Genomic DNA, 23,849 nt, shown 5'->3' with positions numbered 1-23,849 from the left:
CTCAGCGGTTGGAGCTGAGCCAGCGGACCAGAGTCCCTGGTTCGGTTCCCGCTAAGGGGAAGTATAAAAAAAAAAAAAAAATGAGAGGATGCCCTGAAGCGTGGTCCGTAGTAAGCTTCTCAAAACCGGTAGCGGAAGATGATGGGTTTGGGAGGAGAATGAGTTGGGGGAAAGCAAACCAGGTGGAGGGCACAGCTCTTGCCAAGCCAGGAGGCTTTCCATTCCTACCTGACACTGCAGCCACCTGTTATGTTTGCCCAGCCACTGGGCATGTTTCTCCCCAATTTCATTGGTCAGAATTTTATTGACCAACTACTAATGCCAAACACTTCATTCTTGGCCACTTCACTTGGATGATCACGGGCATCTCTAACATAATGGCCCCCAAACCAAACACCTGCCACCTTCCATATCTCAGGTAATGGCAACTGTCCTTCTAGGTGCTCAAGTCAAAACTTCGGAGTCCTCCTTGCCTCCGTGTCCCCTCACTCCCACACTGCCTCTTGGCAAATCCTGTGTTCTCTACCTTCAGAAGGCATTCTGAGTCTGGACACTTCCCCCTCTCCCAGCCCCATCACATCTTGCCTGGATTAGTGCCGCAGTTTACCTTTCCAACCACATTTATTCTCTCCACAGCAGCCTGACTAATCTTTCAAAATATAACTTACTCCAGACCCTGTGCTATCTGTCCATCTCAATATGGAGTAACAGCCCTCACAGATTTACAAAGCCCCACCCACACATTCTGACTCAATTTCCTACTGCTGCCACTTCAGGGCTGCCCAGCCACAAGGGCCTCCTTGCAGTTCCTCAAACACAACAGGCCTCCTAGCCACTGTACTCTGCTCCCTCTGCCTGGAATTGCTCTTCCTCCAGATACTGGCATGACTGGCTCCGTTTCCTTCAAGCATTTCTCAGCGGTCACCTTCTCAATGAAGCCTACCGTGATGATCCTATTTAAAAGTCAACCTCCCGCCCTGGCCAGTTTGGCTCAGCGGTTAGAGCGTCGGCCTGCGGTCCGGAGAGACCCGGGTTCGGTTCCCGCTAAGGGCACGTACTTCGGTTTGCAGTTTGTCCCTGGCCCTGGTTGGTCATGCGGGTGGCAGCCACTCGATGTGTCCCTTCACGTCGATGTTTCTCTCTCTCTCTCCCTCCCACTCTATCTGTACAAAAAATGGAAAAATATCCTCGGGTGAGGATAAAAAAAAAAAAAAAAAGTCAACCTCCCTTCTCCCACCATTTCCAATCTCCCTTACCCTGCTCTGTATTTTCCACACTGAGTACTATCATCTAACACATTTATTTTTATTTATATTATTAATTGAATAAAATTTAGTGAGAGAGACAGATAATACACAAGAAGTAAAAGCATGAGTGTAGGCAAGTTTTCTTTCGTGGTTAGTGCTATAAGGAACATACAACCCAGGAATGTGATAGACTTGAGGGAAGGTGAAAGGGTTCAGAACAGGCCTTCCTAAAATGTGCTGCTTTGGCATGTGGATTATTTTGAAGGCAAGGCAAACCCTGTGGGCTCAGGAGAAACTTCTGCGCTGGCCCCACAACTACCTAAAAGAATTTAGATTAGGGGCCTTGCACATAATAAGAGTTATTACCAGAGATAACATTTTGTGGCCTGTCTATATGGGAGTGCAAACATCAAATTACTGAACACCTGCTCTTTTTATAATCTGTGAATTCTTACTGATCTCCTCGCCTCTGAAGCCAGGCCTCTTATCACATTCCTTAGCTCAGAATGTCATATGGAGAAAGGGGCGAGAGAGAATAATAGGGAACTAATCATAATCATATAAGAAATGCTAAACATTCTTGCTCTGTTAATCGTGGTTGACTTGTTCTGATTAAAGAAACCTGTTCTGACCTGGCTGGGACTTGTATGCCCTGGGAGTTTACCTCAGGAAAGCTGTCCATTCTTCTGCCCTCATCATTAAAGACTAAAAACCTTGGAGCCCTGGAGGCGTGCACTGAAGACAACACTTTGTAGCCCCTAGCCCACATTACTTCCTCATGTCTGTAATCTATAACCATTTACCATTGTTATTCCTTTTTGCCTACCTGCCCTTCCGCAGATAGCTACCCAATATAAGCAACTGTTATTGAGGGAGTAGAGGGCAGATTTTTCAGGGATGACCACTGCTCTCCCATACTGCCAGCAATATTGGAATAAACATTCATATGTGATTCAACCTTGACTCTGCTTAATTGGCTCAAGTAGTGACAGGCAGCCCTGACCCATTCGCTGTCTATTTTCAGTATACACCGTATTTTACCTTTTTGTCTCTTAATCTCTGTGTGTGTGGGATCTCTAACTCTCTCATGTATGTGGGCTTCCTGTACTTATGAATGTAATTAAATTTGATTTTCTCTTGTTAATCTTTCTCATGTTGATTTATTTGACCAGAAGAGAGAACCTGGAAGGGTAGAGGAGGGTTTCTTTCTCCTCCACATGGGCTTCTTTACATGCACGGTTAGGGAGAAGACATCTGAGCTGAGACCTAATTGATGTGAAGGAGCCCTGAACAGTTAAAGCTGAGGGGTGGGGATGAGAAGGAAGAGCATTCTGGGCTGTAGGAACTGCAAGGGGAAAGCTCTGAGTGGGAACCAACAAGTTTGTAGACAGATGGTTTGAGCTCATCGCCTTCCAGAGCTGTAGGGACACCCTAGCCTCCTGCATTTTGGCGTGTGAGTGGGCAGCAAACGTTATACTCGGAGACTGATTCTGTCTTTGCCAACAATTTATTTAGCACAGGTTCATTGTGGAAATTAGAATAATTTCACAAGCCAATAGCATATCTCTTAATAAGACAAACTTCAAACAAAAATGACAGATTAATCACACTATTGTTCTAGGCAAGTGGAGGTGAAGGAATACTGTCAAAATGTAAAATGAGGTGTGCTTTTTTCTATGAGAAAGCACTCTGGACCGAGTCAGCGACCAACCAAAAAGCTGATTTCCAGTTGCCAGAGTAAAAGTCCCCTGTTGCTAGTGCACTGTTGCTAAGGAACCAAAAGGCCAGGGTTGGCCAGGTGGGCTGGGCTGCTCTGAGGATTAACGCTTCTGAGAACGCTGCAAGGTTTAACGCCACAACCCTTCCCCCACCACCAAAAGGTCGCCTTGGCCACTGGTAGGAGCAAATGTCTCGAGGGTCTTTGGAGAGTGTTTAAGTTACAGAAGAGCCGCCTTGCCCAAACTGAAACTGTCAAATAGTCATTACACTCTCAGTATTCACAGTAAATGTCCCCTTGTCATAGTTGCTGCTTCATAGGCCCTTAAGGATAAGCCCCCAGCAGGGCCCGTCAGTGGCTGGGCTGCTGACTGCTTATCAACAACAGATGTAGAATGATGACGTCCTGGCACGACTGCCTTCATACTCATAGCAAAGCAACTTTTTTGGGTCATAAACAAGTGGATTAAAAAAACTTCACTGAAGTCATAAGCAAGTGGATTTGAAATCATATTAAGCTAACACAACACAGGCCTATCCGTTGGGCAGGGCCCAGGCAGAGCCTGGGGGTGGCAGGTGAGTTGCAGGCCATTGGGAGTGGCACAAGCAGAAATAAACTATCGCGAAGCAGAGATCTGGCGGCTCCAGCGGCCCAGCTGAGTGGCCAGGAAGCTGGGCCGGGCCTTGCGGGCTGAGTAGGAGCCCGCCCAGAGGAGGCCGGCCGGGCCTTCCAGGCTCTGCGGAGCAGAGAAGTGGGCGGGGCAGGGGGAAGGTGCTGGAGTGGGCTAGAGGACTCCGAGCCCTCGGGGCGGGAGGGTGGGGGTGGAAGAGAGGAGTGGACAAGTCTGAAGACCAAGGACGGCCAGAGGTGGGGCCCTGGGTTCGTGGCCGCCCGCCACTGCCCAGCTCTGTGCCTCAGGCAGGTCCCGGCCTCTCGGGCCTCAGTTTCCTTCCCGGGAGGATCGAGGGGCATCTGGAAGGTGGGGGCAGCAACTCGCGCTGCCCAGGCGGGTCTCCAGGCTCCCGCAGCCAAGTTCGCTGCCCCGCGGAAGCGTAGGGTCCGCAGACCGGATCGTCCCGGGAAGCCGCCTCGGGCCAGCCCGCGAGCCCCCTCCTGGGCTTCGGCGCGCTCGGCCGCGCGGAGGTGAGAGGGCCCGACGGGCTCCGGGAGGAGGCGGCCCCGGGAAGGTGTGGCCCGCGGGGACGTGGCGGCACAGCCCTTGGCGCGGGCCGGGAGCCCGGGAGCGCAGCGGCGCCCGAGCTCAGGCGTGCGCCGGGGCGTTTCCAGGGAAGCGACCCCTGTTTCAGGGCTCACCGCGGTGGCCACCGGCCGGTCGGTATCGCCCCAGCTGCTCCTCCAACAAAAGAATCCGGAAAAACGTGGTGCAGCCGTCTCCCCCGAGTGTTTGGTCCGGCCTCGCAATCCTGGGCGGGTTTTAGGGGAGCACGCATCCCCAGGCACTCGGCGGGAAAAGGGGGGCAGATCCGTGGGCTCCCGACCCCATCCCTGCGCCTCGGGTGCTGGGCCCAGGGCCCAGGTGGGACCACTTTTCCAGCAAACTTCTGTGATCTCCAACTCCCGGACCCCCCTTCTAGAACGGCCCCACCCCACTTCCCGGGACCCTGCTTATTTCTCTCACAGTCCTTATCATGACCAGTCCTTACGTTATTTAGTATTCAATTATTTTTAATTCATACATTATTATTTATTTTTGTCTGTTTTCAGTGTGTGTCTCCTCCCCCAGGGGAATGAAGGCTGCAGGAGGGAGGGCCTTTGTTTTGCCCACTGTTGGTAGTATTCCCAGTTACTTCAACAAATACTTCCTGAGGGCCGCCCGGAGCCCAGATACTGGGATTACCCCTGGAGCCAAGCCAAGTCCCTGTCTAGACACTCTGGGGCAGGGGACAGCATTGTGAACACAAGGGAGGTCTTTGTGGGATGAAAGAAATGAAAACAAGGGGGCTGTGGTTGGGTCATCTTGGGTCAGACCACTTGGTGGTCAGGAGCATCTCAGAAAATGTGATCGGGGCAGGCATCTCAGATGAGCTGATTTTGCTGCTGTTGTAATCCTCACCGGAGGACATTTTTTTATTTATCTTCAGATAGAGTGTGGGTGTGCGTGGGTGGGGAGGATAAGAGAGAGAGAAACAGAGAAACATTGATGTGAGAAAGACATGTGGACTGGCTGCCTCCTGCACAATCTTGACCAGGGCCAGGGACAAACCTCAGTCAAGGTACATTCCCTTCACCAGAATCAAACCTGCGACTCATTGGTCCTCAGGCCGACGCACTAACCACCAAGCTACCGGTCAGGGCCAGGTTAGTTGATTTAAATTAAAGCCCACAAATAAACCATATGACAAGTGCTAGAAGGGAAAAACCGGAAGCTATGAAGGCACTTAACTCTGACCTAGCCTCAGAGGGCAAGGAACAGGTCTGAATAGTGAAGGTTAAGACAATAGGACAGAGCCACTTAAATTGCTCCTAGCAGCCTGGCCTGGGTAGGTGGGTTGGTAGGGAATTACCAGGGGTCTGGGAAGGCTTCCTGGAGGAGGTGGTGGTTTCACTGGGCCCCAAAGTTAAGAGTTCTCATCCTTTAGGATAGGCTGACTGGGTTTGATAAATACTTTGCAGGTGCACTGGAAATCACGTGGTCAAGTGGTTGAGCCTTGTGGCCAGACAAGAAAGGCCCCTGCCTCTGCCTAGGAAGCTCTGCTGGTAAGTGGGTCATTGCCAAAACTTGCCCCCAGAAGGTGTGAGGGAATCAGGACACCAAACTCTGCTTCTATTGGTCATGTGATTTTGTGGAGTTCACCTTCACTGCTCTGGGCTTCAGTTTTTCATGAGTCAGGAGTGTCATGCCCTGGAGGTTTGACCTTAGGGTTGACACTAAGGGGCCCCCAGATTAGAGGATGGTTTAAGCACAAGGGTTTCTGTGGACTTGGGGTGTATTTCAGCTCTACGGGGCCTGTTACTTTGGATTTTCTTTCTTTCTTTTTTTTTTTTTTTTTGGTATGTTCCCCTAGCGGGAACCAAACCCAGGACTCTCTGGTCCGCAGGCCAATGCTCCAACTGCTGAGCCAAACCGGCAGGGCAACTTTGGATTTTAAAAAGCTGTGTCAAAACCCTGCCACACCTCCTGGTCTCATACCATGACATTATCCTTTTCTCTGAGCCCTCTGATGTCCAGTGTTTTTCATGACCCTCACAACTACCCTTTGAGAGAAAGACAGAGAAAACTAGCTCATTTCATGAATGAAGCCACTGAAAGCCTCACGGCACACAGCAAGGGAGTAGAGGCCACAGGACTGGGGCCCAAGTCTCCTCCAGAGCCAGCACACTTTTCCCCACAGGGACACAGGGGCTGCCTTCCTCTCTGACCCTAGGCCACCTCTCTTGCCTCACAGTTCTTATGGGAGCCATGAAGCTGAACGAGAGAAGTGTGGCCCACTATGCTCTGAGCAACTCCCCAGCAGACCACATGGGCTTCCTGCGCACTTGGGGGGTGCCAGGGACTCCACCTAACCCCAGTGGCACTGGCCGAAGGTGCTGGTTTGTCCTCAAGGGCAACCTGCTGTTCTCCTTCGAGAGTCGAGAGGGCCGGGCCCCTCTGGGGCTGGTGGTGCTGGAGGGCTGCACGGTGGAACTGGCAGAGGCTCCTGTGCCTGAGGAGTTTGCCTTCACCATCTGCTTCAACGCCCCTGGTGTGCGTCCATACCTGCTGGCTGCTGATGGACCTGCAGCCCAGGAGGCCTGGGTGAAGGCGCTGTCCCGGGCAAGCTTTGGCTACATGCGCCTGGTGGTGCGTGAGCTGGAGAACCAGTTGCAGGATGCCCGCCAGAACCTGGCTTTGCATCGCCACTCATCCTGGAAAAGCCGCTGTAAGACCCAGGCTCCTGACCAGCTGTCTCGTGGCCTGGAGAACGGCTACTCCCTCTCCAGGGATTGCAGCCCTATGGGCTTGGTGGAAGTAGGGGGCAGCAGGCCTGCCGGGCGGAGCTTGGCTGAAAGTGAGTTGCAGGGCCCTGCCAGCTTCCTCCTAGGCAGGGGCCAGAGCCCCGTGTCCCCTGAGACCTCTTGCTTCTCTACTCTGCACGACTGGTACGGCCAGCAGATCCTGGAGCTGAGGCGGGGGTGGCTGCAGAGAGCCCAAGGGAGCCAGCCAAAATGTGAGGAACAGGATAGGCCATGAACCTGGGCACTTTGGGTTCTGCCCTTATCCTGCTGGTCAGGACACCAGGGCCAATTCTTTTTAGGAGTTTGATGTTTACTCATTTCCAAAGTTGCTCTTTCTGAGGGGTCTCCTCCAGTTCCATATCTACCCTCATGCCTGCAGAAGACTGAGGAATCATTACTTGTAACCCCTTTATTTCCTGAGGACCAGAGAGCATAGGTGGCTTGCTTAGCAGTCACAGAGTGAGGCAAGTGTTAGACTGTCCCTTTCGTAGGGGATATTAATGAAATGGAGAAAGTAGGGAATTTTATGTGCCTATAGGCCACCTTGCCTTCATCTACATGCCAGACTCAACCATTTCCAACATGGAAGTCTTGTTTGCATTTAAAAACCAGAAGTTGGCTGCAGTGTTGGCTTCAGACTTACAGTATCAGAGAAAGTGGATTTATTATAGCATGGGGGTTTCTGGGCCTCAGCTCTCCCCGAGTGGTGGGAAGACTGGGCATGTGACCCCCATCTACAGTCTGGGAAGGGCCCTTTGGTGGCAGAGGGCCTTCAGCCAATACAGAAGGATTTATTCTGCTCATAAAGTGTTTGTGCCTCGTCCTCCTTCCCCCTCTTCCTGCCTATCCTGGCAGCAGATGGTGCTGGACATTGACCCAGGAAGGGCTGGTATCTTTTATGTCAGCAGACATCCTTGCTGCGTTTGGTCCACAGCTGCCAGCTCCTGAGCTGCCAAGTGGGAAGCTAAAGAAGAGGTGGGCAGGCAGTGTGGCTCCCAAGGAAAGCCCGTTTTATGTTGGTTCTCAGTCCTGAGCATTCTAGGAGCTTGGGCACAGGATTGCTGGTGCCCTGTGATAAAGTCTCTCCTGCCTGGGCTCCTAAAGAGGTGTTCCTGCTCCTGAAACCACCTGGGAACTTGTTCACAGTCCTGCTTGTCATCAGTGTGTACCTGCCAACACCCTCATTGCTACTTTCAATAGCAGGCCAGGTGTTTTATTTTTCCATTATTCTGGGAGGCCAAGTGGCTGGCTCTGTAGAGCCAGAGGCCAGACTAGACTGATGCCCCATGGGCATGGTGGCAGTGGCTAGGCACTAGATGGAAGGCTAGATGGAAGACGCAAAGCTTGGGCAGCACACCCCCACCCCCAATATACACAGTCTGTCCCTTCTTAGCCCCTCTTTCTCCTACTGGGGCCTTGGGCAGCCTGACCAAGGTCCAACTAGGCCTAGAGGCCTCTGAGGCTCAGAGCCTCTTAAGGCCAGGAGGCTGAAATGCAGGCCCACGGTTCAGGACTGGTTCCTACCCGCCTTGTTTCCAAAGAGGAGGAGCTGCCTTCCCAGCCTTCCCCAGCCTCATACCGAAGCTCCACAGCCCACTGCACCTTGTTTTATATGGGCACTCCAGGCTTTTATCTTTCTTATTGTTACAGTATTTTTTGTACGATTAAAACACTACGTGTTTTGGTGGGTCGGTGTGGCTGTGGATTGAACACTGTCCCGTGGACTGAGAGGTCCCAGTCAGGGCACATGCCAGGTTGCAGGCTCCATCCCTAGTGGGGCCATGCAGGGGGCAGCCCATCGATGTTTCTCTCTCTCTCTAAAAATCAATAAAATATATTTTTAAAAAAACAACACTAAGTGTTTTATTATTCATTTCAGTTACTCCAGTTTATTTCAACCACCTGAGGGCTGCTCTGCCAAGCTCTGGTTGTCCTGGGTAGGGAACAATGAAAAAATCTGAACGCTTCCCACGGCCGACCCTAACTCACGGCCCCAACTACCAGCCTGAAATGAGGGAGAAGAACTGAGGGTGCGGCGTGTCCTCGTGATGTCACGACGTCGGACTGGCCCGTGACAAATGCCTCCCTCCCTCCGCAACAGGAACTAAAGCGCACTGCGCCAGGGTGGGGCTGGGCCTCCTCTGCTCCCGAAAACCTCGCGAGGCTTGGGACAGCGTTCTTTCGGAGGGTGTCGCCGGGGTCGGATGCCGGGATGGCGTCCGGAGCGGCTCGCTGGCTGCTGTTAGTACCTGTCCGATCTGGGGTTCTCCGGAGCAGACCGAGCTTGAAGAAAGATGGAGATATCTCTGCCGTTCGGGGTAGCTCAGGGCGGAGCCTGGTACCGTCGAGGTCAGTCATCGTTACTCGCAGCGGCGCCATTTTGCCCAAGCCGGTGAAAGTGAGTGTCTGCTGGAGGCGGGGCAAAGGTGCCGAGGCCAATCATGGTGGGGAATGTGTACGGGTCGCATTTGATTGATAGGAGCAGTGGCCAATCATACTACCGCCTTAGACCGGAAGACGGATCAAGGACAAAGTTTTGTACTAATGCGCTAATTTTGACAGATGGGAAGTGGTCGGGTTAGGTCCCGGTGTTGAGCTGGGTGTATAGAGACCGAAGGGGCGGGGAAGGGCAAGAACTGAGAAAGAGGGCATTTTGGCCTAGCCTATTTTTAGGAGCGCAGTGTTTAGATCTCCAGAGCCAGAAGACTCGGCTTTCTGCGTCCAATGTAAACAAATCTTATCTCTCTGCCCTGTGTACAAGTTGATGGGATCAAGTAACGAATTATGATAGAACTTTGAAAACGAAGTGTACGTGGGACAGGCCTTTTTTATGAGTTTTGACCTAGTACTTAAGTTGTGTGATTTGCAGTCCTAAGAGGTTTGCAGGGGATTATTACAATCAGTGTTTTTGCAAATGAAGAAGGGCTGGGGCAGGGGGCAGAATGGTGTCAAAGCTAGTAGCTGAGTTTGGTTCAGGGATCCGGGTTTCCTGCTAGTACAGCCCCCACCAGCTCCTATTTCTTTCCACCTCTGAATGCTTTTACATGCCCTTAGTACCCTGGGGGTTTTCTAAGCAAAATGTAAACAGTCCCTTATACAAAACAGGTTTGCTTTTTTATTCCAGTACTGTGTGGAAGTTACAAAACAAAATTTCCTTTTTTCAAGAGTGATATATAGCCTTGGCCAGTTTGGCTCAGCGGTTGGAGCATCAGCCTGCAGACCAAAGAGTCCCGGGTTCGGTTCCCGCTAGGGGCATGTACCAAAAAAAAAAAAAGTGATATTTATTTTTTAATTTTTTAAATTGATTTTTGTTAGAAACATCGATGAAGGAGAAACAGTAACATCCATCAGCTGCTTCCCACTTGCCCTCTATGGGGATCAAGCCCACAACCTGGGCATGTGCCCTGACTGGGAGTCAAACTGGCAACCTCCTGGCGCATAGGTCCACACGCGACCATTGTGCCACACCATATGGGCAAAACAAAAATTCTTAAGAGCTAGGCTGGCTTATGCTAGTTCACACAGACAAGTGAGTTCAGGGCTGTTTCATAGCCAGAAGTTGGAAGGTACAGAGTCCACAGTGGGGCATATCTGAAAAATTGTTTTTGAAACTTCATAGGAAAATTCAAGAGGAAATGTTGAGATTTTACGAAACACCCCCATCCACTTAAGAAGCTAGTCTTTCAGTGTAAAGACATGCTCACTTTTCAAAACACGTTTCTAAATTAAATGTAGTGAATTTAAATTTCTTGGTCACCAGGAAACCTGTTACTTCAAGAACTCTATAAAATATCCCTTTATTGTACATCTTTTTGTAATCCATTTTCATGTATTTAGTGTCTTCAAGTAGAGCTGAACTTTATTTCTAGTCCAGCCCTCTTACTACTTTCTCACCTGGTTTGTTTATAGATATCTGCAAGTAATTACCAAGTTTTGCTCCAACTTTTATATTATTTTTTAATCCTCACCCGAGGATATGCTTGTCGATTTGAGAGAGAGGGAGAGACAGAGAAACATTGATGTGAGAGAGAACATCAATTGGTTGCCTTCCATACATACCCCTATCAGAGATTGAACCTGTAACCTAGGCATGTGCCCTGACCAGGATCGAATCCGCAACCTTTTGGTGTACAGGACAACGTTCCAACCAACTGAGCCAGGGCTTGTGTTCCAATTTTTAGATGTCTATAGAGTGCCTTTATTTTATTTTTCCAGTATTCACTTTGATGGCCATAAAATCACTTTATCTCTTCTAATTATTTCTCACTCTGAATATTCCCAAGGACTTTGTTTTTACTTTTTATTTTTTTCTAGAGAGAGAGATAGAAATATTGATTGGCTGCCTCCTGTGTGGCCCCTAGTGGGGTTCAAGCCCACAACCTGGGCATGTGCCCTGACCGGCATTTGAACTGGTGACCTCTTGGTGCATGGGATGATGCTCAATCTACTGAGCCTCACCAGCTGGACTTCCCAAAGACTTTAAAATCAAGTTGCTTATGATGGGTCTGGGGTCCGTAAGAGGGAATGACCCTGAGAGGGCCAAGCCTTCTGCATTCCTGCCATAGTGGGCCCTGGAGCTCACAGCCACTACTCTGACCCTCTGCAGATGTCCTTCGGCCTTCTCCGTGTGTTCTCCATTGTGATTCCCTTTCTCTATGTTGGGACGCTCATTAGTAAGAACTTTGCCGCTCTACTTGAGGAGCATGACATTTTTGTCCCAGAGGATGATGACGATGATGATTAACAGGTAAGATTTGCTATTCCCTTAACATGTGCCAGGTGCAGGAAGGGGGTGGAGTCTGAACTGATACAGATTGGCCTGGTGGCAAGCAGCATCTGGACACTCAAGCAGAAGTCAATTTAATGAATTGACTCCCTTATTGGCTGTTTTTATTTTGCTTTTTTTCTATGCTGGATGAGGGAAACCATCTTATTGACTTAAAAATCACTGGGGTCTCTTCCAGCTAGGTTGGACCCCTGCCAGCCTTTACATTTAACCTTTATTTATTTATTATCCTCGTCCAAGGAGATGTTTTTATTGATTTTTAGAGAGAGAAACATTGATGTGAGAAACATTGATCAGTTGCCTCCTGTATGCACCCCGACTGGGGATCGAACAGCAACCTAGGTGTATGCCCTGACTGGAAATTGAACCTGCAACCTTATGGTATATGGGACGATGCTCCAATCAACTGAGTCACCGGCCAGGGCTCATTTGCCCTTTATGCACCCTCATTCTCAACCCCAGAATTTTTCGACAATTTAATATGCCTAACACATCTACCACAAACAGCTTCATTTCAGTGCTCCACATTAAAATTTAGAAACTAGATTCTCACCACGGACCGCTGTGGTTACCAAGCTCTGCACCAGCACAGCCTGGTCACTGCCCACAAACCCTTCCCCCGTACCTGTCCCATTCAGCTTCCTTGTGTTGACTTCTGGTGCTCTAATATGTGCTGTGTGGCTGCATTACTGTCATAGATAAGGACCTCCTGATTCTTTAGTCTGGCATTCAAAGCTTGCCATGATCTGGTCACACCTGTTGTTCTATCCTCATCTTCCATATTCCCAACCACATACCTATCCCTTAGTATTCACCATTTCTTGAATTACTCACTCTTACTCACTCCCAAGCATTGGCTCATTGTTCCTTCCACTTGGAAGGCTATGTCCCACTGCTCTATTTCCACCATTCTTTATTTATTGTCTTTGATCAAGTCTTCCCACATTCCTCCAGTCGAAAGTGACTGCTCCTTCCTCTGACTGGCCAGTACCTCTCTGTTGACACTCAATATTATGTGCTTAAACACATACATATACCCCAAACTCTACTAGATTGTGAGCTTTTTGCTGGTAAGGAATATGATGTTTATATCTTTGGGGTCCCAGTGCCTGGTCTGTGAATGCTTAGTTAATGTACAAATAAATAATCAAATTTACTCAAAACTGCGTCTCTCTTGCCCTGGCCAATTTGGCTCAGTGGTTGAGCGTCAGACTGCAGACCAGAGAGTCCCGGGTTCGGTTCCCACTAGGGGCACTTACCACAAAAAAACAAAAACTGCTTCTCTCCTGTTTGGTAGAACCATTCTGTGGAATTCTCTTTCAGTATGTGGATAAAGGCCTGCTCTGCTGCCCAGTTCACTGCTGCTTGCCTTTCTTACAGGTCATGGAGGAAGTACAGGAAAGAGAAAGCCCTAACGGAATCAAGAAATGGTGATGCTTACAGCCTCTCCTCCTTGCCTATCAGCAAAAGGGTCTAGGGAAAGCTCTCAGCCTCTCAACTCCAGTGAAGCCTTCTGCATGGTCCACGATCGCAGCCCCACTGACCCAGACTCTGGGACGTTCCCTGAGATGTGCTGTCCACTGAGCATAATCAGATGATGAATAAACATCAGCTGTGTATGACTGAGTGATGGCTGGATTTTCTCAATATGAGTAAAGCTCTAACTGTTGCAGTTTCTTATCTGCTGTTTGTTCGCTAATAGGCCTTTGCTTTACAAACCAGGATCTCCAGGTCCTTATGGATCCATAATTATGGGGGCCTGGGACTTATTTCATTATTTACAAAAGCCCAACAGAAACAGTCTGTTTTCCTGCAATAAAGCTGCACAGGCTTACTAAACCCTCACTTTTTTTGTGTTGAGTAACACTGGCTAATTTTCATATGCCAATCAATCACAGGGGCTTTGGTTGTTCGTTTAGAACTACTTAAAGGAGTTGTTGGTGCTGAAATTTGGGAATCCTAAAGGTGACTGTATACTGAGCCCCTTTCTCCAGCATTTAGACTATCCAGGGAAGGAACGGAGACTGCTATCCAAAGCAGAGATCAGTTCTTTAACCTGGCTCAACATTTATTCTGTCACTTTAAAGCTATACCCATTTGTAAAAATAGTTGGACTATTTCTGTTCTCCATGTGTGTACTGAACATCTGTGGCCCCAGCAGGGAGCCTATTTGAGTAGGAAGTTAATTTCATTTTAAGGACCTGTGCTTGTTGCAGATAGAGGGGCTAGGCCTCTGAGCAGCCCATTTCTTAGAAACCCAGGGAAAAGCCGCCCAGCTTATCTACTTCTGTGACTCTTCGTGCTGCTTTCATCCCTCTCCAGCAGCAAGACCTGGCTAATTTTGGATAATCTGTGCCATGACGCTAACTCTCCAACCCTGGAGTCTGTAGAAACATAGCTAAATTAACGAAGTCATTCAACCTCATATCCAGTATGACAGTTTCTGAAGAGATGGTTTCAACATGTGAGGCTCTGAAAATAATCCAGTCTAATTGACAAGAAACCCCAAACTTCAGGAAAAGGGATCGAACAGGTGGTGTGTATATCCCTGCACCACTTGTTCAGGCATAAAGGGAGAGGCTGCAGAAATGGAACTTCCCATTGGTTCACCAATGGAATCCTATCATGAAGTGACCATCATACACTGAGTTTATTTGTACTCTAAAGTATTTAAATATCAACATGCACCTTTCCACTGAATGACTTCATGGGTCATGGCCAACATAGAACTTGGACAGGAAATCCTTTGGCCTTGGTGCTTCTGTTTCATGGAAGAACCGCATAACGTGTGTCCGCTGCTTCCACACTTTAATCGTTTCCTCCAGTTCCATCTTTCCCTGCACAAGTGAGGGGAGAGGTCTTCAGTCAAAGTGGTCTAATGAAAGGAATACAACACTGAAGGTGCTAGGGTTCTGTTTTCTGCTCTGGCACTGCCATGAGTGACCTTGGCTGGGCAATGTACTCTATCTAGTCCACAGTTTCTGCATCTGGAAACTGAGGTATTGGACTAAATGATCTCTGAGGCCTTTCAAATATTCTTTAACTGTGGCTAACTGGTCTAAGGAGAGATTTCCAGGTCAGTAGGCCCCTGCCACATGATGCCTAATCTGACTGGCTTAACTTATAGTTCTGCTTAACATGCTAAAGCTCCCTCCCATTGATGCTCATGACTGATCAGAGACAGAATCAGGGCTAGGATTTGACCTCATTTACACCAGACCCAGCCAACCGGCCTCCCTCTTCCAGCTGTAAGCTGGCAACCAGGTGAAGTAGTCACTTTTAAGGAAGAGGATAAAGACGAGTTCTAACTTTCATCTCTATATCTTTATTTAGTTATAAAATACAAGCCCCAATGAATTTTTCCCTTGAACAATCTTATTATCTATTTAACCAGGTGATAACCTCCAGTTCAACTGTTTCTTTGAAACACTAGGCAATAGTTGCTGACCCGGCAGTTGCTTTTGTTTGTGTTTTTTTTTTTTTTTATTTATTTACTTCAGAAAGAGAGGGGTGGGGGGAGAGAGAGAGAGAGAGAGAGAGAGAAAATCATGGACATGAGAGAGAAACATGCCTCCTGCACGTCCCCTACTGGGGATGAGCCCACAATCCAGGCATGTGTCCTGACCAGGAATCAAACGGGGACCTCTCAGTTCATGGGAAGTTGCTCAATTCACTGAGCCACATGGGCTGGGCCAGCAGTTGCTATTTATTTATTTATTTATTTATTTATTTATCTATTTATCTATTTATCTATTTTTAATTAATTAATTTTTGTTACAGATGTTTCTCCTTTCCCCCCCAACTGACACCCCCCTTCCCCTCCCTCCCCTGCAGCTGCTTTTTAAACTTGCAACAAAATGTTCACCTGGGGAGACTGAAAAGCTCTGGACAAGCTGGCTGTTCTTTTAAATCAGTTAGGGAGGGTTAGTTACCTTAATGACCAGAAGATCAACCACCCTGGGGTCTGTGACGTGGGCATTCTTCATGAACATTTCTCGGACTTTATCCCGTCCCTGTTTCACAGAGATGTCTAGCTGGAATAAGTTCACTAAAGAGAAAACATGGTTCAGGATAGAAATTATATGGTTAAAACATGTTTTTTAAAAACTGAGTCAATGGATATTCGTTAAGTACATACAGGTTGGCCATTCCCTTCATTCACCAAGTATCAGCCTGACCCCAAGCTCGGTGCTTGAGGATGTAAAGAAGTGAGACGTGGCACTTGCCCTCAAGGAACTTACATTTTGTTTGGGGAGAGAAGTCCACTGCGTTTGAAGGGCAGTGTAGCACAGTTCGAGCATGTGAACAACCTGGGTTCAGATTCCAGCTCTGTCACTTGTCAGCTATATGATCCTGTGCGATTTACTGCTCTGAGCCTGAGTGTACTTATTTATGAGTAAAATGAGGACAACAATAGCACATACAACTCCAGAGCTGTTGGAGGATTCTGACAGTGAGAGATGCTTGGAACAGTGCCTGCATGGAACATGCCCTCAGTTAAGTGTTAGTATTATTATAAGGAACACTTGGCAAAAGATAATAGGTCGAAGTTTAGGTAAAATGATGTGCTGTAGGTTTGTGCACTACACAAACTGAGTTGAGGGAGACTGCTGAGACTGTGCAAGTAGGGAAGGCTTCAATCCAGCCAGCAACTACCATGTTAGGTTCCTGGGAGAAGGAGAGAGAAGTCTTTCATGTAGGTCCTGTTCTCTCAGTCTTAACTACAAACATGAAATCACAATATTCAGCAATCCCTGATTAAATAAGTGCCCAAAATAGTGGCACAGACTCCATGACTTAGGACTTCAGATGAGGCATATGGATGTCCTTTGAACATCAGGCTTCAGTCATTTGTATTCCCGTCCCAGGGCAGTCAGCCTTCAGTGGATTTGCTGCTGATAACAAGGGCATGAACAAGGCCTTGTGTGGTAGGTGGGATAGGACAGAAGAGGGTCCCAACCAGGCTGAATGTGCAGCACAAATGAGGCTCTCAGGGGAGGCTGAGTATTGTGGCAGAGGAAGGAGGGCAAGGTGCTCATTTGGTGAGGTATTTTGTGTTGTCATTCCTGTGACATGTCCATTCCAGTCTACACAACTGTCACAACCAGCTCTGAAAACCACTATTGAGAGCTAGTGACTGACTGAATGAATAATAAAGCTTAAATCTTTAACTATACTCATAACTTACTGACAGAAAAATAAAGCTTGTGTGAGGAAGTACTATGCCATGCTGCAAAGACAACAATGTTTCCGGACCAGCCACAAATGAATACACAGTAGCAGAAATCTAATATGAGGAACTGCATCCCAGCTTCATAGGTCAGTAAGTGTTAACACAGCAGACAGGACTGAGGATCACTCACACTAGACAGAACTCAGCATCCAGTGATGCCCTGGAGCAGGTTCTCATGAGGAGCCAATTCTACACATCTTTCCTCAAATCTGATGCCTCTGCTGACTTCACTTTGGTAGCTTAAAATCAACCATGGTGGGAGCATTTACACCATCAAAAATTGTAAACATTATAAATCAAGGTTTCCCTTCAGAGAGTTGGTTGTTAAAATACTACTGTATCATATTAGGAATTTTAGAAAACAGCAAACAAAGGGACAATAAGACACCAAAACAAATGCAAACTAATATGGATCCTGGAATTTAGCATCTTACCACTTGGGGTGGGGGTGGGGGTGGAGGGAGTGAGGTAGAGAGCACTGTGGGGACTTGCCTGAGGTCATACTACTGGTCCCTGGCAAACTTGGGCCTGGAATCCACAGTGTTTACTGTTTCTTTGTGTTTTAAAATGTACAAACTGGTGCTCTTTGAAGAATAGAAATATGAGGAATCTTCCCCTGCTGTCAGTATAACCCTTTCCTGCATTTTTATATTAGATTCCTGCCCACCTTAGGAGCAAAAAAACAACAAGGTGCCTCTAGGCATACCAGAGGAGCCGGTGTCCATCACTCCCATTCCTCATGACCTCCTGAGCCATACACCAGGGCAATGTATGTATAAATCTTCCACGCACAAAGCAAAGTTTTGCTTACAATGTCTGTTCACCAATCCCTGAATGCCCATCCTCCCAGGTTAAGAACCTTGTCTCACAGAGACAAATTCCATAGCTTTGTTCTAGGTTCCTTCCTCTCATCCTAATCCCTGAACCCAACCCTCCACCAGTGAGAAAGGCTGTAGGAAGGCAAACAGGAACAGCCTAAGCTCTAGCTTACTGAATTGTTCTTTGGTCTATATCAGTGGTTCTCAAACCAGTGGTGACTTTGCAATTCATCCCCCTGCCCCTCCGCCACCCATGTTTGGCAATGTCTGTCTGTCTGTATTTTGGGTCATCACAATTAGGGGGAGAATGCTACTGGCATCTAGTGGGTGAAGGCCAGGGAGGTTGCTAACATCCTACAATGCAAAGGACAGCCCCCTAAAACAAAGAATTGTCCAGCACAAATGTTACTATCGAGAAACGTTAGTGTAAATCAGTTCCAACTGTCCCCTACCCTCTTGCTCCTCCCTGTAACAAGAAAGGGTTCTGGGCACTCATAGACGTATTCTGCTAGGCAAACATCCTGTTTTGAAACATCTGAATTTAAATACTCCACACACACTTGCTACTGTCATTCCCCACACCTATTATCCACTTGTCCTCTGAAGGCATTTGAATTTGCAGTCCCTGAACCAATAGTTCACTCAAGTTTCTCCCTCCCTAGTAGCCTGTAGGTATAAGTTCTGGTCATCAACAATTTCTCAAAAACTCAGCTTGAGCCCAGCCAGTGTGGCCCAGTCGTTGAGTGTCAACCCATGCACCAAGAGGTCGCTGGTTCGATTCCCGGTCAGGGCACGTGTCGTGGGCCTGATCCCCAGAGGCGGCCAGTCAATGTTCTCTCTCATCGATGTTTCCATCTCTCTCTCCTTCTCCCTTCCTCTCTCTCTAAAATCAATAAAGAAAAAATATTAAAAAAAAAAAAAAAAGTCAGCTTGAGACAGGGACACTGTGGAACAATCACAGTTCCTATACATTACAGAATTTCTGCAAGGAGGCTCCTGCTAGGATAAGCCCTATAAATACCAATGGTAATAATAATAATAAAAACAACAGTAGCAGCCAACATTTAATGAGGACCTAAGTGCCAGGCCTCATCCTAAGCACTCTGGATATATTAACCTATTTAAAATGGTAACTCTCTGAAAAAGATACTATTATTATCTTCATGTTATAGATGTGGAAACTGAGGCACAGCAAGATGAAATAACTTGTCCAAGGTCACACAGGAGTAGGGGGCAAGGCCTGGAGGCAAATCCAATAACCACCACATTCTACTCCTCACACACAGGCAGGGAAGTAGCAGCCCTGAAGGGTACCATGGTGCTCCAGCTTAAACACCTTCCCTCTCAGACTAGCAGCAATGGTCTGCATTAAAACACATAAAATCAAAACAACTATGAGGTATCACCTCACACCTGTCAGAATGGCCACCATCAACAAATCATCAAACGTGTTGGCGAGGGTGTGGAGAAAAGGGGACTCTAGTACACTGCTGGTGGGAATGCAGACTGGTGCAGCCACTATGGAAAACAATATGGTGTTACCTCAAAAGTTAATTGAATTGACATTTGACCCAGTGATCCCATTTCTAGGAATATACCCTAAGAAGCCTGAAACACCAATCAGAAAGAGTATATGTACCCCTATGTTCATAGCAGCACTATTTACAATAGCTAAAATCTGGAAACAACCCAGGTGTCCATCAGGAGATGAGTGGATAAAAAAGCTGTGGTACATGTACATAATGGAGTACTATGCAGCTGTTAGAAAGAAAGATCTCTTATCATTTGAAACAACATGGAGGGACCTAGAGAGTATTATGCTAAGCGAAACAAGCCAAGCAGAGAAAGACAAATATCACATGATTTCACTTATTTGTGGAATATAATGAACTAAACAAACTGGTGAACAAAATTGACCCAGAGACATAGAGGTAGGGTACAGACTGACAAACCCCAGAAGAGGGAGGTTTGGGGGGGAGGGGAGAGATAAACCACAGAACTGATATGCATGTATGCATAACCAATGGACATAGACAACAAAGCTGGGGAAGGGGCAGGGAGGATGGGGAGGAGAGTGTCAATGGGGGGAAAAGGAGAAACATCTGTAACAAAAACAAATCAATAAAAGTAATTTAAAAACACACACACATTAAATCAATGAAATAAAACATCCAGTCCCTGACATGTGTACTGACTGCCCTTGACAGTCTAGATGGGATTTACCCTAACCTTTTCATCAGGTACAGAGGGGGGATGTCACGATAAGAAAACAGTCTCTGCACCCCGCAGCTTATATTTTAATCCATCAAGTGAACAGACTGGTTCTCGGACATCTAAGTGATTGCAGGGCTTCTGGTGTAGCAGAGGGCAGGCCAGCAGGGTGGAGAGGAGGAGTTCCTACAGATTACTAGGGGCAGGCAGAAAGAACATAGGGAGCGAGACTTGGGAGACTGAAGGGGGGGAGTGGAGAACATCTCACGGGAGGGAACAGGCATCACTGACTTAAGGATGACCTTGGGAAAGTCCCTTCCCTTCTCCGGTTCAGTTTCTTTTTTTGTGAGAGAGGAGGGCACTGCTGATCGCCTAAGCCCTCCAGCCACTTTGGTTACACAGGTAACCTGGGAGCGTCTGTAACGCTGAAGTTGATTTTGGGGTCCGGATCCATCACGGGATAGCTCTGGGCTTCGGCCGTGTCACTTCGCCTCTCGGTGCCTCAGTTCCCTCCTCTATCAAATGAATACGCCACTGGCAGTCCCTGCTCTCCTTCCCAGGGGTTCGTTAAGAACTGCAGGGGAACAGGGGCGCGAAGGCGTCTAGGAGCGCGGTACGGATGCTGGACACGGCTGGTCTGACCCCGGAGCCGCTGCCAGGTCGGATCCACCAAAGCTCGGGTGACCCTCCTCCCCTGAAACACGCGGGGTCGCCTCTGCCTGGCCCGAGAGAAATCGGAGGCCAGGGCGGCTGTGACCTTGACCGGCTGCCTCCGGGGCCCCGCGTACGCCGATGCCTCTCACCAGTGGTCGGCACCTCCCGATACCAGGCTCGATAGAGCTCGCGCACCCTCCGCTTCGCCTCGTTCATGTCCCGACTGAAAATGGGCTTCACCGAGGTGCTGGCCGCAGCAGCAACCGGGCGGAGGCCGCTCGCCGCCATCTTGCTAAAGAAACCACTTCCCAGCCCCACCCCCGTTCGACCCGCTAGCGCGGCCAAAGGGCAAAAATCTTTCCTCATTGGCTCAAATTGAAAGCCACGCCCTTAAACCCCACGGGTGGGCGGAAAGACGGCTCTGGGGCTCTCTGATTGGCCGAGAGGCCTCTCTCTCTGGGTGGGAGAAAATCCGCCAGAGGCTGTTCACGCTCCTCAGCAGAAACGCACGCAGGTCGGCTGGACGTCCTGAGAGTCGCCCGACGTGCCGCCAGGGGGCGCTCGGGCCCCAGGGTGGCGGCTGGGCCGCGAGCTGGCGCCGGGCCGCGGAGCTGCCAGGTCTTAGCGTCCCGCGGCGCTCGTGCGGTAGCGCCGTTGGCGCGCAGGTCTCGCGGAGCTTCCTCGGTCGGCTCCCGGGGCTCCCAGGGGACGGCTGAGGCCAGTAACGGCGCCTGGACTGCCATGGCGCCGGCGCGGCCCCTCTGTGGCCTTTCTGCAACTTTTTACCCCCATACAGCAACTCTTCCAACGCGCGGTATAGATGTGAAAGCTCTTTCCTGGCCTTTGCTTCTCCGCGCTTCTCCACAGCCTCGGGAGGTAGGTTCTGTCATCAGCCCCATTTTGGACGAGGACATTTTCATCGCAAACTATGGATCTCCGAGAAACAGCCCAGAATTTAGGAGCTGGGAGGCGCCGTTCTGGGCATCTCCTTCTCTCCTGGCGTTCCCCGCGGAGGCTCTCCAGGCACGACGGGGGCCGAGAAGTGTGAAGGGAAAAATAGGTGGACGTGACCGGCGGGGCGCTCGGTAGTTACCTAGCCTTCTTCTTCTTCTTCTTCTTTTTTTCTTTTAATTTTTTTGCCTTTATTGACTTTAGAGAGAGAAGAAGTGAGAGGGAGAGAGAGATAGAAACATCCATGAGAGAGCATCGACCGGCCGCCTCCTGCACACCCCGCACCGGGTGTTGGGCCCACGACCCAGGCATGTGCCCCAACTGGGAATCAAACCCGCCACCTCTTGGTGCATGGGTCTGCGCTCGGCCACTGAGCCACGCCGGCCGGGCCACCTAGCCTTCTTTAATCTCATAGGTCAGGTGGTACTGTTCGCATCCCATTGTGCGGGTGAGGAAACTGAGGCCGTGCCGGGTCTAGGTCGCTGGCAACGTTAGGTCCCCCGCCCCCCCAGCCTGGAGTTCAGGTCTTTTCCGAAAGCACAGTTGCCATGTACCTTGTGAGTGTCGGGAAGGAGCAGGGGCCGGGCTGAGCTGAGCTCTGGGCCCCGGACCAGCACGAGGTATGGCCCTGCATCTAGCCCAGTCTTTCCTATTTTAAAGGGTTAAAAGTTTGGATTGTATTCTCCTTTAAAAAAAAATTGTATCTGTACATTTGAATGTGATATAAAAGAAAGTATGTAACATATATGAATGATAAAGCATGATAATAAAATGAAAACTTTCAAATCCCAGTACCCAACTTAAGAAATGGTAATACAATGAAGGTTTCTATAAGGCACACTATGTACCTGGTAACCACTCTTTTAAGTTCTCCAGGCATATTAACTCGCCTAAACTTCAAAACACACCTGTGAGCCCTGGCCGGTTTGGCTCAGCTGTTAGAGCGTTGGTCCATGGACCAGAGAATCCCGGGTTCAGTTCCCACTAAGGGCATGTACCTTGGTTGCAGTTTGTCCCCGGCTCCAGTTGGGGTCGTGTGGGTGGCAGCCAGTCAGTGTGTCTCTCTCTCGTGGATGTTTTTCTCTCTCTCTCTTCCTCCTTCTCTCCCTCCCGCACTATCTGAAGATGAATGCAAAAATGTCCTCGAGTGAGAATTACATACATACATACACACACACACCTTGAGATAAGCATTGTTGTACCCATTTTACAGATGAGAAAACTCGGTCAGAGACTTAGTTATTTGACAGTATTGGGTTGAGACCTAGGCAGTGGCTCCAGAGTCTGTGCTCTACTGCTCATAGCACCTATATGATCTCTACCTGTGTAATTATAACCTGGTCCATGCTTCTGCTTCCTCTAGGTATAAACACTCATGAATTTAGTGTTTAATATTCCTTTTCATGAAAACAAACAAAAAAAGCCTCTAAAACTACCCACAAACTGGGAGAAAATATTTGCAAATCATATATTCCATAAGGGACTTGTATCTAGAATATATGAAAGGCTCTTACAACTCAGTAATAAAAAGACAAACAGCTCAATTAAAAATGAACAAAGGTGACATCAAATGCTAATGAGGATGTGAAGTAGCAGGAACTCTTATGGCTGGTGAGAATGCAAAATCATACAGCTGCTTTGGAAGACAGTCTGGCAGTTTCTTACAAAACTAAACACACTTTTAACATATGATCCAGCAATCACACTCCTTGGTATTACCCAATCAATTGAAAACTTATGTCCACAGAAAATCTGCACATGGATGTTTATATTCATAATTGCCAGAACTTGGAAGCAACCAAGAAGTCCTTTAGGAGGTGAATGAATAAATAAACAGTGGTACGTGCAGACAATAGGATATTCTTCAGTGCTAGAAGGAAATGAACTATCAAGTCATGAAAAGACACGAAGGAAACTTAAGTGGATATAACTAAGTGAAAGAAGACAATCTGAAAAGGCCACATACGGTGTGATTTCAGCTGTATGACATTCCGGAAAAGGAAAAACTAAGGAGACGATGAAAAGACCATTGGTTGTCAGAGGCTGGGAGGAGGAAGGGATGAATAGGTGCAGACAGAGGGTTTTGAGGGCAGTGAAACTATTCTGTATGATACTGTAATGGTGGATACATGTCATTATATGTTTGTCCAAACCCACAGAGTGAACACTAATGTAAATGATAGACTTTGGGTGACAACGATGTGTCAGTGTAGGTTCATTGATTGTAACGAATGTATCACACTACTGAGGGATGTTGATAGTCGGGGAGGCTGTG

The 23,849-nt window shown here is 48.4% G+C and overlaps 3 protein-coding genes across 6 annotated transcripts; 2 read left to right on the top strand and 1 right to left on the bottom strand.

Moving 5' to 3' along the window:
* Positions 1-3,430: 3,430 nt before the first annotated feature.
* Positions 3,431-8,727, top strand: PHETA2 (PH domain containing endocytic trafficking adaptor 2). Of its 4 annotated transcripts, none has more exons than XM_036252003.1 (3): positions 3,431-3,539; positions 5,599-5,682; positions 6,372-8,727. In XM_036252003.1, exon 3 carries the CDS (start codon positions 6,377-6,379, stop codon positions 7,154-7,156), a length of 780 nt encoding a protein of 259 aa, XP_036107896.1. In that variant the 5' UTR covers positions 3,431-3,539; positions 5,599-5,682; positions 6,372-6,376; the 3' UTR covers positions 7,157-8,727. The 4 variants fall into 4 exon arrangements, with proteins under 4 accessions (XP_036107896.1, XP_036107898.1, XP_036107897.1 ...); XM_036252005.1 differs by lacking the exon at positions 3,431-3,539 and adding an exon at positions 3,804-3,831; XM_036252004.1 differs by lacking the exon at positions 3,431-3,539 and adding an exon at positions 4,087-4,107.
* Positions 8,728-9,034: 307 nt separating this feature from the next.
* On the top strand, positions 9,035-13,555 carry SMDT1 (single-pass membrane protein with aspartate rich tail 1). Its single transcript, XM_036252313.1, has 3 exons — positions 9,035-9,319; positions 11,528-11,668; positions 13,088-13,555. The coding sequence occupies exons 1-2, from the start codon at positions 9,134-9,136 to the stop codon at positions 11,663-11,665; spliced, it is 324 nt and encodes a 107-aa protein (XP_036108206.1). The 5' UTR covers positions 9,035-9,133; the 3' UTR covers positions 11,666-11,668; positions 13,088-13,555.
* Positions 13,556-14,333: 778 nt separating this feature from the next.
* On the bottom strand, positions 14,334-20,938 carry NDUFA6 (NADH:ubiquinone oxidoreductase subunit A6). Its single transcript, XM_036252314.1, has 3 exons — positions 20,773-20,938; positions 15,640-15,755; positions 14,334-14,544 (listed from the first exon to the last, which is right to left on the bottom strand). Exons 1-3 carry the CDS (start codon positions 20,909-20,911, stop codon positions 14,413-14,415), a joined length of 387 nt encoding a protein of 128 aa, XP_036108207.1. The 5' UTR covers positions 20,912-20,938; the 3' UTR covers positions 14,334-14,412.
* Positions 20,939-23,849: the final 2,911 nt, after the last annotated feature.

The sequence above is a fragment of the Molossus molossus genome, unplaced genomic scaffold (genome assembly GCF_014108415.1).
Source record: "Molossus molossus isolate mMolMol1 unplaced genomic scaffold, mMolMol1.p scaffold_m16_p_10, whole genome shotgun sequence".
NCBI classification, from domain to species: domain Eukaryota; kingdom Metazoa; phylum Chordata; class Mammalia; order Chiroptera; family Molossidae; genus Molossus; species Molossus molossus.
This window is presented reverse-complemented; position numbering and strand designations above follow the sequence as displayed.

Coding starts and splice junctions, on each gene's coding strand:
- PHETA2 (XM_036252003.1), top strand. CDS start 6,377: ATGGGAGCCATGAAGCTGAACGAGAGAAGTGTGGCCCACTATGCTCTG.
- SMDT1 (XM_036252313.1), top strand. CDS start 9,134: ATGGCGTCCGGAGCGGCTCGCTGGCTGCTGTTAGTACCTGTCCGATCT. Junction 9,320..11,527: donor TTTTGCCCAAGCCGGTGAAA/GTGAGTGTCTGC, acceptor GACCCTCTGCAG/ATGTCCTTCGGCCTTCTCCG.
- NDUFA6 (XM_036252314.1), bottom strand. CDS start 20,911: ATGGCGGCGAGCGGCCTCCGCCCGGTTGCTGCTGCGGCCAGCACCTCG. Junction 15,756..20,772: donor TCGGGAGGTGCCGACCACTG/GTGAGAGGCATC, acceptor TTTTCTCTTTAG/TGAACTTATTCCAGCTAGAC. Junction 14,545..15,639: donor TTGATCTTCTGGTCATTAAG/GTAACTAACCCT, acceptor TCACTTGTGCAG/GGAAAGATGGAACTGGAGGA.